This window comes from Aquila chrysaetos, chromosome 16 (assembly GCF_900496995.4).
Source record: "Aquila chrysaetos chrysaetos chromosome 16, bAquChr1.4, whole genome shotgun sequence".
Classification (NCBI taxonomy): Eukaryota; Metazoa; Chordata; class Aves; order Accipitriformes; family Accipitridae; genus Aquila; species Aquila chrysaetos.
In genome coordinates this window covers 1,739,113-1,755,373 of record NC_044019.1, presented here as the reverse complement: position 1 = coordinate 1,755,373, position 16,261 = coordinate 1,739,113, and the positions used below count along the sequence as shown (strand labels likewise).

Genomic DNA, 16,261 nt, shown 5'->3' with positions numbered 1-16,261 from the left:
ATGAGCATCCAAAATTACGCACACGCCGGTGCAGCCACGATCACCAGCAGGCATTGTGGATGCATCGTATGAGTGTCTGGGGGTGCAAGGGAGAGTATTTGTTTTAATGGAGTCATTATTATTATTATTATTATTATTATTATGCAGCTGACACTTTCATACCATCATTTGAGGCGAGCTGGGCTTGCACAGGGATAGCTGGTATTCACTTCAGGAGACAAGGAAAATTGGAAATACAATTAAGAATGATGGTGTGTGAAGTGCAGAACTGGTAGGGAAATACCGTGTCTGCTTGTTGACTAACGCTATCGCTTAACGCATTTATTTTAGGTAATTATTATAGACAGTATAGTAACTGAAACCCAGCTGATTGTCAGGGAGAGCCTTGTACACCCATGCTTGGGACACAGTATGGGACACGTGCCACATGTCAGTCCAGTCTGTCATCCGTCACCAGGCACAATGCGAATTAAACACAGTTTATAACAAACCTGTCAGCAGCCTTGCCAGCGTCTCAGCTTTTCAGGGGAAGAGAGTGCAGGACTGAAAACACTGCAAGTTTGGGTCTGTTCCCGGACCACTGTGAATCCAGAGGTACTTGGTGGATACCTGGGCCCCGACCGCATACCAGCCACCACAACACTCCCACCTGCAAACCACCTTTATTGGTTTCAATGCACTCATTGCTCAAGTCGATCCACAGATCTTAAAAGGGCGGCCGAGTAGCTGGGGGGTCTGCAGGGGCTTCCCAGCGCCTGCCACGCTGCCTGGCAGAAACCTCGGGCTCAGGCACCTTCTTGGCTTCACTTGCGTTTGTCACCTGGAGTTGTCTTCCCCTTGAACAGCTTGGCACCAGCTGCAGCACCGAGCGGCCCCAGGGTGGTCGTCAGCCCAATTTTGGAACCAAGAGAGAAACCTGCAGCCCCTGCAAAGACAGAAAGAGGCCTGATGCCCCGGGAGCATCGGTGCTGCCTGCTGAGGGGACTGAGCACCGGGCAGAGGTAGCCAAGGACCTCTCCTGAGTGTGCCGGGGAGCGGGCTCTGCTCCCCGAGCACAGCCAGCCCCTTTCTGCTGTCCCTTTCTGGCTCCGGCCAGCACTGCCGACGAATGCAGGCGTTGTTCTTGCCAGAAGAGCAGACGCCCACCTGCACGTTCCCCTGATGTCCCCAGCCTTGGTGCCCTACCCCAGCGAGTCCTGACTCTTCCTACCACATCGTGGATTTAGGGTGTTTGGGGTGATTCAGACCAACGATGGGTTAAAGGGCTGGTTTGGCCCTACAGCAAGCCGAGTGTATAACCCTGTGCAACCCTCCGGGGATGGACCCAGCGCAGCTCAGCTCCCCTGCCCTCCCCGCTCACCGACGGACTGCAGCACCGACACCATGCTGCCGGCAGCCACTCCTCCGTTGTTGGCAATGGCAGCCGCTGACATCATCTTGGCAGCCATGGACCCAGCGGCGATGCCAGTTCCCGTAAACCCCAGCGCCCAGATGCCCGCCGGGATGCCAACGAGTGCCACTCCTGCAGGCAGGACACTGGGGTGTTAGGGTGGTCTCTGCGACCCACATCCCCCCTGCCACCAGTGCGCCGGATCCGGCCTCCCAGAAAGGACAGACGTGTCAGAGTGGGGAGCAAGGGCAGTGGGGTGCAGGGATGGGAACACCCCATCCTCGGGGAGGAGAGGAGAGGCGAGGCGAGGCATGCAGGGCCGCAGCGGTGGATGCAGACAGATTTCCAGGGCCGCAGCAGTGGGTGCAGACAGATTTCCAGGGCTGCAGACAGACAGATTTCCAGGGCCGCAGCAGTGGATGCAGACAGATTTCCAGCGCTGCCCCCTCCCTCGCAGCAGCACCCGAAGTCTCCCCGGCACTCGCAGCCCCCCCCCAGCCCGGCCAGGTCCCCCACTACCAGCCTGGGAATGGGACCGGGCAGCGAACCCGAGCGCTGCTCACCCAACGCCAGACCCTCACCTACTCCCACAGCGGCTCCCACGGCTGCTCTTTTGACCGTGTTTTCCATCGCTAAGAAAGAAAAAGGCAGGCAGGAGGGCGGGCAGGCAGGAAACCTTCCCTCCGGCGGGGCCGGCAGCAGCTCCCCCAGCCCGCAACCCCCCCCCCCGGCCCCGGTTTCAGCCCCCCCCCCCCCTCCCCGGGAGGCGGCCAAGCGACGGGAGCGGCCCCGCTGCTCCCGGGCCGAGGGGAGAGGGGAGAAGGGGGGAACCCCGGGGGCACCCCCCCCCCCCCCGTGGCCACCGTGCCTACCTCCCTGCCCGCCGACCCGGACCGGTACCGGAGCTGAAGCCGGAGCTGGGGCCGCCCCGTCCCGCCCCGTCCCCGCCCCGGGGCCGCCCCCGCCCGGTGCATCACGACCCGGAGGAGGAGGAGGAGATCTGCCTTGGGGAGTCTTTATTTGGGGGTCAGGGACAGCGGGGAGGGGAGAGATGCAGGGGGTCGCAGCGGGGGCGGGGGGAGTGTCAGGGCAGACATCAGTGAGGGTCCCGGTGGAGATCCGGGGGGGTCACAGCAGGGCTGTCACAGCAAGCCCGATGGCCGCCCCGATGGCTAACAGGGCAACCTTCACGGCTGTGGGGACTCCTGCTGCCCCTGAGGAAGAGGAGGAGAAATCAGCCCGAGCCCCCCCCCCCCGCCCAGACCCAACCCCAGCCCCAGCATGGGGCCCCCACTGTGCCCCATTAGCCTGGGGGAGCACCCCGAGGAGGAGCAGCCCCCCCCCAGACCTCACCTCCCTGCCGCCAGGCCAGCACAGCCAGCGGGGCCACCCCAGAGCAGGTGGGATCCCGGCGGGGGGGGTCCCCGCTCCCGCGACCACCCCAGGTTCTCGCCACGCTGCTGGTACTGCCCAGGGAGGCCAAAACACGGGGCCCCCCGTGGTGACCCCACGGGCACCCCACTGCGAGCACTCACCGAGCGACTGCGCTATGGCCACCAGGCTCTCGGCGGCCACCCCCCCGCCATTGGCCCTGGCAGCCAGAGACATCATTCTGGCGGCCACGGATCCGACTGTAATTCCTGCTTTGGTGAAGCCCAGAGCGTACAGGGCTGCCGGCACCACAACCACGGAGAGTCCTGCATCGGAGAGCAGCGGCGGTGACACTCCTGCAGGCACGCAGGCTGCAAAACCCTCAGCCCTGGGTCGCTCCTCAGCCACGCGTGTCCTCCTGCCCCGAAACGGGGGGTGTGTGGAGGCAGAGCTCCAGCTCGCCTGGGACAGCCGGGAGCAGAGCGGCTGGTGCAGGGTCCTGGGGCCAGACCTCCCTAGCTGGGGCATCGATGGGGTCCTGCACTCGGGCTTCCTGGGACAGGCCAAGACGCAGCTTTTTGGGGAGGGGGCGGCACCCCCCGAGAGGGGTCTGTGTGTGCAAAGCAGCAGTATGAAGCCCTGGGAAAGTGATTTATTTCCACGTGGTGTCAGCCATCCCTGTGCCCACCAGTGCCTTACCGATCCCTGCGGTCGCCCCGATGGCAGAGCCAACAAAACCTGTAACAAAGGAGAGATCGAGGGCGGTCAGGCGGCAGGGCTGAAAGCGAAGGCGAGCTGCTGCCCTCGCTCTGGGCAGCACGGCAAGGGGCTCCTCCATCCCCTGCCCGCACCCCCAGGCCCCCTCCTGCCCACTGGAGCAGCATGTGCCCCGTGCCGGGAGCATCCCGGCACCTCACACCACCGGGACAGTGGCTGCATCCTCTCCAAAATGCCGGGGAAGCGAGTCCTTGCCGGCACAGCCCTGATGCCCGTGGCCAGCCCTGGCCCCGTCCCACGAGAGCCCTGAGCCCCCCTGTGCCTTCGCTCACAAGCAAAGGGAGGTTTGCTGTGCACCCAGGGGCCGGTGCCCCGTGTCCCCCACGCTGTCCCGCTGCGGGGCCCGTGCCCCTGACCCCATGAGCTTACCCATGGTGGGCTGGCCTGGGGGGCAGCTGCCGGAGCAAGAGGTGTGCTGGGTCCAGTCTGAGCCTGGTCCTTCAGGGAGCAAGAACAAAAGTTTCTTCTTAGAGTGGTGCAGGTGGTGAGCAGGGCCAGTGGGGTCTTGTTCTCCTGCCCGGGTGTCCGCAGCCACCCCCCTCCCACCCCATCCTGCCCGCAAGAGCCCCCAGCCACCCCACAACAGCAGAGACCCACCAGACCCTGTGTTTCTTTCCCAGCCCAGGGCTCCCTAGCCACTCTGCCAGCCCAGCGGGTTGAGCAGCCCCCCCTGCTTTTGTCCCCCCCCGCCTTGGAAAAGGGGTGCTGTCCCCAAACCCCCATCGTGGGATCCCAGCACCCCAAACCCCCATCGTGGGACCCCGGCACCTTGCACTACCAACCTGTCTGTCTGCCACCGACGAAGAGGGCAGTGCTGCCTGCCGCTGTTAGCAGGGGCCCCGGGTGACGTCAGGACAGCAAATTTCCAAGAAACCGCTCTGCTGGGTTTCGGTTTCCCGAATTCTTGGTCCATCTTGGTGTTTACTCTTGGTATGCCTGGTTCTGCTAGAGCAGGAGGCGGCCGGGCAGCGGGGCTGTGGCTCCCCAGTCCCTGGGGGTCGGACCCTGGGGCTGCCCCCCGCGGGGAGCCCTCTCTCCCCTCGACCCCCTCACGGGGACGTGGGGACGGGAGGTGCCGGGGCTGCGGTGGGGAGGACGTGCTGGGCGGGGGGAGGCTCCTCACGCCTGTGCCGTGGTGGCTGGGGCCTTATGGGGCATTTCCCGGCCAGGTTTGGGACCAGTGAAGCTCTGTGGTTTTTGACGAGGACTACGGGCAGCCTGGGCAGCGCAATTTCCACCGGCCAGCAGCGGAGGTGCAGCCCCTCTGGCTGCCTCCCCTCCACCCGCGCAACCTCAAAAACCAGCCAAAATCCCATTTTGCAAACCTCCTTTTCCCCCGCTCCCTGCACCCACTCCAAGCCCCGAGCCCCCTCGGGGCAGGACGCATCCAGCCCACCCGGCGGCAGCCCCTCCAGGCCGGGGCGGCGAGGGCGCAGCGGGTGCCGTAGCGCATGCGCCGCTGCAGCTGGTTGAAGGGGACCAAATCCAGTTGCAAGTTGATCTGGTTCCTTTTTACCAGCCCCAGGGACGCACCGTTTCTCCAGAGGCGCCGCCTGGGCCAGTGCTGGTGGGTCCCGGCGTGGGGGTCCCAGCCCAAAAATACATACTTCTTAACATTCCATAACGCCGGCCGACTCCATATGGGCATATGAAGAAGTATGTAGGGTTGGGAGGGAGAGGCGGGTGGCGTGGGGCTGGGCACGGGGGGCTGCGTTCCCACAGGGTGGGAACCTGGAAGGAGTCGGTGGCCGCGGTGAAGCCCGAGGCTGGGCAGGGGCTGTGGGGAGCACCTCCTGCCCACCCCCGGACCCGGCCTCTGCCTGCACCCGGTCCCGGGTGCATCCCGGCGGTGGCACTGCCCGTACGGTCCCGTAGTGCCCGCGGCCGTGCCAGAGCGAGGTTCCCGCGTGTTTGGAGAGCTAGACAGTGCCGCAGCCAACGCGCGTGCCTGGGACCCGTAGTCTCTGCACCGGCCCCAGGGTGCTCAGGCTGGTAATGCACCCGCCGCCCCGTATTTTGGCCGGTGGGTGCCCTTCGCGGGCGGTGGGACACCTCAGGATGCGTCCGAGGCTCGGCAGTTTGGGCCGTGGGGTGCCGGGGGGGGCTGCACCTCCAAGGAGACGGGGCCACGGCCAAGTGCCGTGTCCCGTGAGCCCGCACGGGCCAGCTCGGATGGCGGAGGTGCGTGCCCGCGCCCGGAGCCAGGGGCTCCTCCGTTGGCCCTGGCTCTTGGCAGAGGTCCCCACTGTTGCTGCTGCGCTGGTTTAGGATGCACCAGCTGCACCCCCCACACACCCCCCACGCTGCCCCAAGACCCTGCAGCACCCCAGCACCCCCCCGGGATCCCCCTGCACCCCACACCCCCCTGTCCCCCTCCCTTGCTGCAGCCCGTGTGCCAGAGCAGTGGTTGCAGCTCGGTGCAGCTGTGGCCAGCGCTGGGGGGGACGACACCCACCTCCCACACCCCCGCTCGTCCTGCCTGGCTCGTTTGCAAGGCTGGGAGAAGGACCTGGGGGTCCGGGCGCCCCGCACGCCCTCCCCACGCCACAGATCTGGGCAGGGGAGGCCAGAGACGCCTTTGTCCAGGGGAGGGGGGGTTCAGCTGACATCTCAGGGGCTTGAGACCATAACAGGGTGGCGGGGGGACTCCCCAGCCCCGGCACAGCGTGGCCAGGGCAGGGCGACTGAGGGGGGCGAGTGTCACCGCAGCCCATCCGTGCCTTGACCCCAGTGACCTTCCTACCCCTAAATTCGCGGCTGGAGCGGTGCGATGGCGGGTGCAGGGAGCCCTCGCGGGGGTCCCGGTCCTGCCCCCCTCCCAGGATTGGGGGGCGAGGGGTGCACGGGGGGGCCCGGCCATGGGCAGGAGGGACGCGGCGCTGGCCAGGCCCGGCGCGGCCGTGACTCAGCGCCGGGAGCTGTGGCCACACGCGCTGCAGCTCTCTGCAAGGAGCCGGTGGGTGCCAAGTACACGCTCACCGCACCGGCCCCGCTCGTGGCACCCCCAGGCAGCGGAGACGCTGCTCGGTGGCCCCCCCCCCCCAAGCCACCAGCCATCGCTGCGGGGTGCAGCGCTGCTGCCAGCATGGCCACAGTCCCCCCCAGGATGCTCCACCAGCACCCCAGGGCCTCCCGCATGGCCGGTCCCCAGGGACCCGGTGCTGGGGACCCCAGAGACACAGCTCCCGGGATCTAAGTCCCCAGCCCAGCAGTAGTGGTAGGGCAGAGCATGTCTGGCTGGACCAGCACCCCCGTTCCCCCCCAAAAAGCAGACTGAGCGGGTGTCCCGAGGCCAGAGGTTGCAGAGATGCACCCGCTTAACCCTTCAGGCTCCGCTGGCCCTGCAGCACAGTGGGTCGCTGCCGCACAGTTTTGCTGTAGGGGTGCAGGGGACCCCAGACACCGGCGGGGCTGTCGGGGCGCAGCGGGAGCTGAAAGCCGGCGGCTGTGCCCACCCTGAACCCCCAGAGCCAGGGCACAGGGTCGGGGCTCTCGCATCCCAGCCCAGTTCAGCTCCAGCCGCCTCGGCTGACCTTGGGCAGCCTCCCAGGACTGCGGTACCAGGAGTAGCCCAGGCTGGGGGGGGGGCCCACACAGCCCCATCCCACGGCACGGTCCCCGCAGCCCTCGGCCGGGCTCTCCCAGTGACCTTGGAGGGCCTCCCCCAGCGCCGCAGGATGCTCGCCGCAGCCGGGGTGCCTCATCTCCCCCAACCCTAGCCCAGGCCACCCCTGCTCGCTCCCACCACCCCGCCTTACCCCTTCCCTGCCCCGTGGCCCGTCCCTGCGCCCAGATGCTCCAGGTCATCAGCGCAAAGCCCCTCTGCAGCCCTGAGGGTGCCCCCACTGCCGCAGGCAGCCCCCAGCCCTCCCCGGCCCCAGCACTGCCCTTGTCGCCCCAGCCGAAGCCTTCCAGGGAGCTCTGCCCCGGGGCAGCCCCTCTCGTATGGCTCCTCCGTACCCCGAGACCGGCTGGGAGCCCCCAACCTGGGCAGCCCCCTGGTCCACCTCCTGCCCCGAGAGCAGCTCCCTGCTCCAGGCAGGGTGGCTTGTGGGCACCGGGGGCAAACAGCCTTGCAGCGGAGAGGCGGAGGAGCCGGGGGGGGGGGCTGCTGGGGCTGGCTGTGGTGGCACCCACACACTTGCACAGCACCCAACAGCCCCAGCCTGTCTATAAAAGGAAGCGTCTTTTTTCCCTGCTCCCCCCCAGCACTGCGTGCCCGGCCGTGCTCTGCAGTCGCTGCCTCGCAGGGGCCTTTCCAAGTTTTACTATTCAGGGCTGCCCCCCCCAGCCGGCTCCCCCCCGGCTCATCCATCCCTGGCAAACCCACTGCAGCAGCCACTCCAGCCACTGAGCGGCTTAAAAAAATACCAAGAGGCCCAGTGAGGAGGAGGGAGGTGGGTGCAAGGAGAGCGCTGGCAGAGGGTGCCTGGGGGAGCACCCCGGCCCCCGTCCTGCCGCCCCTTCGCCTGTGGGCATTGCCCGTTTCGGGGCTGCGGGCATGTGGCCCGAGGAGCCCTGGTGCACCCGGCCGCGGTGGTCAGTGCTTCCCCCCATGCGTGTCCAAAATACGACGCCGAGATGCCCGGGAGTTGGGCTTCCCTTCCCGCCCCATCCCACCGGCGTGGGGCATCCCCTCTTTGCGCGGCCGAGGGCACCCCGGCTCCCCGGGGAGGGGGTGACCAGCCCCGTTGCAGGGGGTCACCCGCAGGCAGATGGGCCGGGCTCTGCCCCGCTGCACTGCCCGTGGACCCAAGCACCCAGCACCCACCACCCCACTGCAACTGGGACCTGCCGGGGGTACCCCATTGCCCCCCCCCCCCCGCAACCCCACAGAGAGTTTGCTGCTGCCCCCGCTCCTCCGCCTCCACCAGGGCTGGCCAAAAGCGGTGGGGGGCTGCGGTGACCCCCAGCCCTGGGTCTGCCCCCTCCCTGCCCACGCCGACCCGCTGCCAGGAGCCAAACGTGGGGCTGCGAGAGCGGCGGCAGCATCCCCAGCCCGAGCGGGGCTCGGCACCAGCCGGGCTCGCTGAAGGTTAAACGCCGGCAGCGGGGAAAGCCCCGCTGCCTCCCGCAGACCCCGAACCTCTCGTCCCGCATGGCCACTTACGGTCTTGGAGGTGACACCGGCCGGGTGCGAGCTTGGTTGGCGGCAGCGGGCTGCGGTGACACCCGGCACGAGCACGCCGCTTCCCCGCTCGCCTTGACTTTGCCACAGGACTCCTCCGGCTCGTCCGCAGGAGCTTGCAGCATCCTCCAGTTCAGCGGGAGAAGTTCCTCGCCAGGGAGGGAGGGAGGGAGGGATTTAAGGCAGACTCTGACTGGGATGCGGACGTCTCCGGGCACAGGTGAAGACCCTCCGCTCGCTGGGGACCCCGCGGCCCCCTCCTCGTACATCCCATCCCGGGCTCGGTGTCCCGGCACACGGCTCGCGGTGTGCCCAGCTCCAGGGATGCTGCGTGGGTGATCTCTGCTGAAGAAACCCTCTCCCTCCTGGATGAGAGCTGCCACCGGCACGCGGCCAGCCACCTCTGCCCTCCGCCGCCTGCCCCGCGTCCCGTGGGTGCCCGGTGGGGGTCCCAGAGCAACGCCGTGGGGAGAGCCGACATGCGTTACTGGGCCCAGCAGCAGCCCGGGGCAGCTCGGAGGGCGAAGCGGAGTCTGTGGGGCGACCGGGAGGGTGAAACCTGTCGCCGCTGCAGCCACAGGGGCTCCCCTAGGCCGGGGGGGGGAACCCCACGGGGATGGGGATCCCCGGGCTGTCCCAGGCCACCCGGGTCTGGGTGTCCCCGACACCCACGGGGCGGCTGTTCTAGCGTCCGGAGCAGCAAACCCCAGGGGTACGGGGCTGCTCTGCCCACCCTGGGACCCCGCCGCCCCCGGGCTCCTGCCCGTCCTACCTCTGCCTGCGGAGAGCTGGCGGGGCGAGGGGGACCCCCCGCTCGGGGCTGTGGCGGGGGCAGAATGCCGGGAGACACCTTATTGTGGTTCCCAAGGGGAAAAGCCAGAAAAAGCAGCGCGGCGTCCCTCCCGCGGCGGTCCCGGCGGCTCCCTGCCTGCCACGACGCCCTCCCCACCCCGGGTGCGCTCTGTTTGCCTGCTATTTTTGGCAGCCTCCTAAGAGCTCCTCTCAGGCTATTAATAATGAGAGTGCGAAATTCGTTTGGCCTCTCCTATATAAGGAAAGGTAGAGGCTTAGAGGCAGCTAAATATACTGGCGCGTGCGGGAGCAAGCGGGGAGGCTTTGGCACCGAGTGTGGAAAAGAGATTGTTTGAACAATGGAAAGACGGACTCACTCGGCGCACGGGGCCCTGCACGGACGGACGGATGGACGGAGGGTGATGGTACCCATGGGCCTGCACCACAGCACCCGCATCGCGCCCCGATGCCGCCGGGGCCCTGCTTCTGCAGGACAAGCGATGGGAGAGGGGAGGAGGTGCCTGCAGCAGGGATGCTGTGCAAAGCCACCGTCCCGAGCCAGCCGTGCTCTCCCCAAAATGCCTATAACTAACTCACTGGGCCAGCGGTGACCCAGGGACAATCGCTGGGTCTGTGCCCAGCCAGGAGGGATGTGCAGGGTGCCTTTGGTGGGGAGCAGGGTGGGCTGTGGCAGGGCGACCAGTTCGCACTGGGACACAGCCAGCACAGGGTCGCTCCTCCAGCTGAGCCCCTGCAAATCCCGGCGTCAGGGCAGCGACCGAACGCTCCTGCCCCGGCTCTGCCGCCCTGGCACGGCCCCGGGGGCAGCTCCCGCGGTCAGGGGCCATGCTGGGGTGCCAGCAGTGCCACAGTGTCCCCAGGAGCCACCAGCATCCCTGCAGTGCCCTTTGCTTGCAGGGGCTGCCCACACCCATCATCACAGGGATGCTTAACGAGCACATATCGTTACCGTGACCGTGTCACTCCTGCGGCTGCAGGGGCCCCAGGCGAGGTGTGGGAGCTCCTGTCAGTGCGGCCACGGAGGCTGGGGAGAGCCCAGCTGGAAGAGGTAAAGCAGCAGCAATTCAGGGAATCCTAATGACAGGAAGGCACTGGGGAGCAGTGCCAAATCCACATGGTCGGAGCAAGGACAGCGCAAGCAGAGGGGTGAGAACATGTGCAGAGAGAAAAAAACGTGCTCTCTCCCAAGGCTCCAGCAAGAGCCTTTTTCTTTTTTAACTCCTCCTAGCCACAGGCGCTGCTTAAGGAGGGAGAAGCAGAGCCAGGGAGCTCGGTGTCGTATTTGCAATTACACTGAGCTCCCTGGCTCGGTCGCGGTCTCAGCCTCAGCCGGCTGCAGCACCGCAGTGCCAGTGGCCGCATCCACGCACCCCCTTCCCCGAGGGGCCCCGGGGCTTCCCCGGGCTGCCGAGCCACTGAAATGCCGGGACAGCCACGGCAGTGGTAGGCAGAGTCCTTAAGCTGCCATCACCGCTGCTCTGCCCGTCCCTGCCCTCCCTCAGCCAGGCAGGGACCTCCTGCCACGCACATCCCCCTGCCTCAGTTTCTCAAGCTGTGACATTCCTGCAACCAAATCCGTTTCTCTGGGATTTCTCTCAAATAACCATCCTGGAGTTGCTCTGAGGGTCCAGACCAGACCCAGATCCCCCCCCGAGGAGGTGACCCAGCTGTAGGCAGGAGCAGCTGTTTGCCCTCAGGGCAGTGGGAAATCCTGGCTCTTCTCTCCCCACCCTGCCCTGGGGCTGGTGCAAGCTTTCCCCCCCCAGAAGCAGAGCCTCGAGAGCCACAGCTGGGGGACATGGGGGTCCCTCAGCCATGGCCACCACCTCTGTCCTTCGCCCCGAGTAAGCACTTGCTGGGTTTCCTCCCGCACCTCTGCAAGGAGCCAGCAAATGTTAAGTGATGCTGAGCAGACAGCAAATGGAAAGGGCAGCCCTTCAGAGAGCTTCCCGCAGGGACAGTGAGCGAGAAGGAAAAAAAGAAATAGCAGAGGAGGGTGACACAAACCAGAGAGCATGAACACAAAGGGAAGGGACCCAGCTGAGCACCGATGGTGAAGGGGCAGCAGGCAGGAGCCTTCTGCTGCTTCAGATTTCCAGAGACAAGGGCTGCTCCCAGCCAGGTTTCTGTTGGGGGACAGTGTGGGGCTACACCTGCCCTGATGCCAGGGAGAGGTGTGCTGCAGCATCAGCAGCTGTTTGATGCCCAGAAAGGGTTGAGGTGGCTTTATTTTGAAGGCAGCTGCTGCCATGCTTGTGGGCAGAGGCAGTAGGCTGGGGAGCCCAGCAGATTTGGCTTCTCGTGTCCTTAGGTGACATTGAGCAGCATGAACTCCAAGGGCTCCAGCACAACCCATAGACCACGTGAGATGCGAATGGACAGAAGGGCAGCTCTGAAGGTGAGTCTCCTCCCCTCTCTGAAAAATCCATGTCCCGTGGTGCCATCAGGTCCCTTCTGGCTGCCGTGGTGCTAAAGTGTGTTCCCTACAGCAGCCAGACACAGTGACAGCTGGGCAGCCTTCTTAATCTCCTTCAAGGACTCCACTAATTAATAAGTGTTCCTCTGCTGCATTAGGAGGTACAGTTATCCCAGGCGTGGGTGAAGCTTGAGCCCCAACACTGCTGCTATTTTGCTTTCCAGTGAAATCAACAGTCAGCTCCTGCCTCAGCGGTCAGGGAACAGCCCTGGGCAGGTCAGGGAACTCCGTACCTGGTCAGCAGAAGACGAGGCACAAGAGCCCTTGGGGGATTAGGCTGAAAGTTGACTTCAAGTAGCAGAAGCTAATTATGGTTGTTCTAAAGCAGGGGCAGACAAACAAACCAGGGGTCAAAAGACAAGCACAGGGCCTGTAGCATGAGGCTTGGCATCTCATGGAGGTTGCTGCACCGGTCGCTGAGCAAGGAGCGGACTTGGCTGTCTGTCAAGCAAGCTCTTGGCAGCCCCGTTAGCTGCGCAGGCAGTAGAGCCCCACCGCACACTACAGTGGCTGGAGCAAAGGCAGTTCCTTGTCCAGCAGCACCCGCTGAGACCCCGCTGCCAGGCCCTGGGTGAGAGGAACGAGAGAGGACTTCCAATTCTTACACAAAGAGCACAGTAGTCGTAGGAGGAACTGTCCCACAGCTGAAACTGGAGAAAGAAGCAAGCTGAGCAGCAGCAAAACATCTTCCCTGTTTATTTGCAAGAAACATTTCATTTAAAAAAATTACTTTTAGTCTTGATCCAAGTAACACTGCAATCAACAAACATTGTTAAACCAAAGTTCAGACAGGTTGGGCAGCCCCCGCTACAGAGAAGAACGAAGAAAAGATTTAAGAGCAAACTATTTTAAAACTAGAATGCAACATTTGCCTCAAACATCTTAACCAGTGTTTGAATGTTAAAGAAGAAAACAAAATCAAGTGAAGCTGATGGTTCATATAACAGATGTCTCAGCTTTTAACTTCCACACATGGGTAACTTGTAGCCAGTGTCTCTAATTGTGAAATCATAATGCATAGCAATGCAGAAACCTTCCCGAGCAAGGTCAGCCCCGCTCATGGTGCTCGGGCAACAAACCAGCAGCGATATTAGTGATGCCACGGGGGAGGAGGAAACAGTGGCAAGGGATTTCAAAATAACGCGTTTGCTCTATGTGCACACACCTTGGGAGAGCTCTGCATCAATGGTGCACTAAAGCAGACAGTCTGGGTCGGGGGGTTCCTACGCCGGGCCAAGAGTTACTGCCTGGGAGGGTCTCCTCGCCTCCGTCAGCTTCACAGGCCCTCGTGCTCCCATGAGGCCGGGGTCCGGGTGCTGCGTGTCCCCGTTTCTTGCAGCCCTGCGAGGGCTCAGCGGCACCAAGGGTTAACACGTGGAGCGAGGAAGAACGCTGCACAGCCAGGGAATACTAATGGGAGCCAGAAGTCTAACGGGAGCTTGCGCTATGCTCTGTCACAAACCTGCACTCAGCGATGACAAATGACTAACGAGCCATCCTAACCGAGCCGCTCGGCGCAGAGGGAACGCCACAGCCCACCGCAAAACCCAGCCTTCGCAGGCACTGCTGCCAGCTGACTAAAGCACCCCAACCCAAATGTTTGCTAACCCTCAGTGAAATGTAAGGATAAAATTACCCCAGCTAAACAAGGGTGGGGTAACAGCTGCACAGATTTTAATTCCCTCTTCCGTAACAAGAAGCCAGGCTTGCCTGAAAGCACGCTCTGCATCTCCTGAGAGGGGTGCCGATCTCTGCAGCAATGAACGCCCGATGGCTGAACCACCGCACCCAGCCCCTATCTACTGCAAGGGAGACTTCCCCGGGACAGGCAGGAGCAAGAGGCTCAAAAAGCACAAGTCCCAGGGACCAGAATCAGCGAGAGTCCAACAGCTCTCCTCTAACAGCACAAACCGCTTTCAGGCACAGTCCCACGACCACGTCTGATCCATCCCTGCAGCTTCAAAACCTCATTTTCTTGTAGTCTGCTCATCTTACATCCAAACGAAGGGAAACGCATCAGAGGGTGGCGTCACCCAAGAGTTAAGTGTCCGGCCATCATACAGCTCCCAACAGCAGCTGCAGCCAGCACCGGGCTCTGCCCCTTTGAGGCACAACACGGGGAACATCCTGCTGTCAGCCCTTCCCGTCCCAGTGTGTGGTCCCAGGCCGGCTTGGAGGGAAGGAGCCGTTGGGAGAGCGGGTGCAGGAGCAGCCCGGGAAGGGGAAGCCTGGCTCGGAACAGCGGCTGTGCACGAGACAGACAAGCCGGAGGGTGGCCTGTGCTGTGACGCAGGCAAGCAAGAGGCAAGCCCCGTGCCTGCCACGGAGTCGGGAGGGCATGAGGGTAATGCCTCAGTACTCAGGAGAGCAGCAGGCTCCAGTGCTGGTGCCTGAGGAAGACAGCTGATTGCCCAGAAAAATAAACTTAGCAGCAGCCATGACTACATTCAGCGAGGGAACATTCCCTCGCATTCAATAGTGTTTAATCTTCATCTAGCTCAACACAAATCAGTAGTGCAGCAATATAAATACAACCAAGGAAGTTAAAGCCTTTTGGCTTTCATAGCTCAAAAAAAAAGCCAATGAAACAAGTTTCCAGTTTTTAAATTAAACACCAAGAAAGGCAATAAACTGCCCACCCATCCACAGAGGAGCAGTGGCATCCTTCATGCCAGCAAGCGGCTGATTTCTGCCCAAGGACAGGGGTGCAATTTATGAAAGCAGCACAAGTGAGGTAAAGAAGCAGGTATGGGAAAGGACCACCACACACCTGCCTCCCTGAGCCCAGGCAGCAGAGACACACGGCCGCTTGCTGCTGGCACTCACCATGTGATGCCCTCGGGTACCGAGAGTTCCCTTTTCCACCGACTAAAGAACACCAAGTGTGTACTTCGCACTGCGTTAGGAGCAGGCAGGGCTCTTCAGCCGTAACAAGAGGCCACTAAGCTGCCAGCCAGAGGGAGCAGCCAGCTGCTGGGAACTGAAGGTATCAACCCCTGTTTGCCCAGTTTGTGCAAATTTTAGGGAAAAAAAAAAAAAAACAAACCCACAGTATATAGCATTCCATAACTGAGATATGGTTAATGTCCAGACTCACGGACGGCTTGGCGACCAACAGAAGGTGCTGGGGCCACTGAACAACATCTCACAGCTTTGGAATTAAGCCAGACATTAGACACAGGTACCAAAGGTGGGTGTCCCCTCCCGGCTCTGGTACCCAGCAGAAGAGCTTGCTGCAGGAGGGGGTCTCCTAGCCCAGCCAATTACCACAGACAGGTCAGCTTTTCACATCTGAACAGGCACCATGTCATCAACACTCCCAGGGAGAAGAGCCTGACAGTAATTTAGAATAGCTACAAAACCCTCTCCTACCTGCAAGCTGATGGAGTGTGACCACAGTGTTTAGATTCCCCCTCCTCTACACTCCAAAAGCAGCCAAGTGCATGTGAGAGGACAAGTCTAAATTAAAATAGTGCTTAAACCATTAGGGAAGGTGGGAGTAAAAGAGAAGAAAGCTGTTCGACAGCAAAAGTAGCCCGTGGTAGGCTACTGGAGCCTGAAGGGAGCTCAGAGCACAGCTCAAAGCATAGCCTTGACCTTCCTTCTCTGAGGAGCTCCCAAGGCAAGTGAGCTGCAGGTCCATAGGTGTTTCCTCCACTGCAGTCTGAGGTGGGCTAGGAGGGTCCTGCACATTCACAGTTGCTTCAAGTGGTTCTGTCCTGCCGCTCTCCAGATGCCAGCTCTGTCCTCTTCTGATGCTTCGCCTGGGGTTCACAGTTGCCTTCTCCTCCCTTTGATTTCCCTTGAAGTTCAAATTCAAGTACAACCAGTTTTAACTGAATGAAAAGAAACCCACAAAACCAAAGTTATTTTCTGTGAAACGAGTTAGCAGCGTTGTCCTAATCAAACTGGCCTCCAAAGGCCTTTGTAGGATAGGGACGGGAGTGGCCTTTCCCACTGAGCTCCAGCAAAAGGCCACCTGAGGGGAGCTATAGGATTTCCTCCCTCTGATTCTTGGGTTTGAGCATCACTTGTCCATTGCGCAAGGAGCCATTCTGGCTACGGAGCAGTTTCCCTTTTTCACGGTCAGGCCACGTGAAGATGGCTTCATCGCTGTCCAGTTCAGACTCCGAGTGCATCAGGCTAGTGTTGAGGACCTGGGCTTTCTGTCTGCCACCTTTGGAGGAGAGAGATTCCCAGGTTAAAAATACTTTTAATACTGGTCAACCACCTCACCTTACTCCATTCCCTCTTTAAGTTTCCTTTTCCTATCATGTCAAAGGGGCAGCCTCATCAGACTTTCCTG

At 62.4% G+C, this 16,261-nt stretch overlaps 3 protein-coding genes across 3 annotated transcripts in view; all 3 read right to left on the bottom strand.

Annotated features, from left to right (window-relative positions):
- Positions 1 to 646: 646 nt before the first annotated feature.
- LOC115351631 (interferon alpha-inducible protein 27-like protein 2A) lies at positions 647 to 2,324 on the bottom strand. The gene is made up of 4 exons (XM_030038554.2): positions 2,263 to 2,324; positions 1,972 to 2,022; positions 1,361 to 1,522; positions 647 to 925 (listed from the first exon to the last, which is right to left on the bottom strand). Exons 2-4 carry the CDS (start codon positions 2,018 to 2,020, stop codon positions 804 to 806), a joined length of 333 nt encoding a protein of 110 aa, XP_029894414.1. The 5' UTR covers positions 2,021 to 2,022; positions 2,263 to 2,324; the 3' UTR covers positions 647 to 803.
- Positions 2,325 to 2,389: 65 nt separating this feature from the next.
- Positions 2,390 to 4,456, bottom strand: LOC115351632 (interferon alpha-inducible protein 27-like protein 2A). Its single transcript, XM_041129070.1, has 5 exons — positions 4,321 to 4,456; positions 3,908 to 3,976; positions 3,461 to 3,499; positions 2,926 to 3,087; positions 2,390 to 2,604 (listed from the first exon to the last, which is right to left on the bottom strand). Exons 2-5 carry the CDS (start codon positions 3,909 to 3,911, stop codon positions 2,519 to 2,521), a joined length of 291 nt encoding a protein of 96 aa, XP_040985004.1. The 5' UTR covers positions 3,912 to 3,976; positions 4,321 to 4,456; the 3' UTR covers positions 2,390 to 2,518.
- An 8,180-nt stretch (positions 4,457 to 12,636) lies between these two features.
- The window catches only part of KIAA0319L (KIAA0319 like), a 36,083-nt gene continuing 32,458 nt past the window's right edge, over positions 12,637 to 16,261 (bottom strand). The window contains exon 21 of the mRNA XM_030038632.2: positions 12,637 to 16,132. Within this exon, the coding sequence (XP_029894492.1) occupies positions 15,945 to 16,132 (188 nt within the window). The 3' untranslated portion in view covers positions 12,637 to 15,944. The remainder of the gene's footprint in view (positions 16,133 to 16,261) is intronic.

Coding starts and splice junctions, on each gene's coding strand:
- LOC115351631 (XM_030038554.2), bottom strand. CDS start 2,020: ATGGAAAACACGGTCAAAAGAGCAGCCGTGGGAGCCGCTGTGGGAGTA. Junction 1,523..1,971: donor GGGAGCCGCTGTGGGAGTAG/GTGAGGGTCTGG, acceptor TCCTGCCTGCAG/GAGTGGCACTCGTTGGCATC. Junction 926..1,360: donor GTCGGTGCTGCAGTCCGTCG/GTGAGCGGGGAG, acceptor CTGTCTTTGCAG/GGGCTGCAGGTTTCTCTCTT.
- LOC115351632 (XM_041129070.1), bottom strand. Junction 3,088..3,460: donor CGGGGCGACCGCAGGGATCG/GTAAGGCACTGG, acceptor TCTCCGATGCAG/GACTCTCCGTGGTTGTGGTG. Junction 2,605..2,925: donor GGCCATAGCGCAGTCGCTCG/GTGAGTGCTCGC, acceptor CCTCTTCCTCAG/GGGCAGCAGGAGTCCCCACA.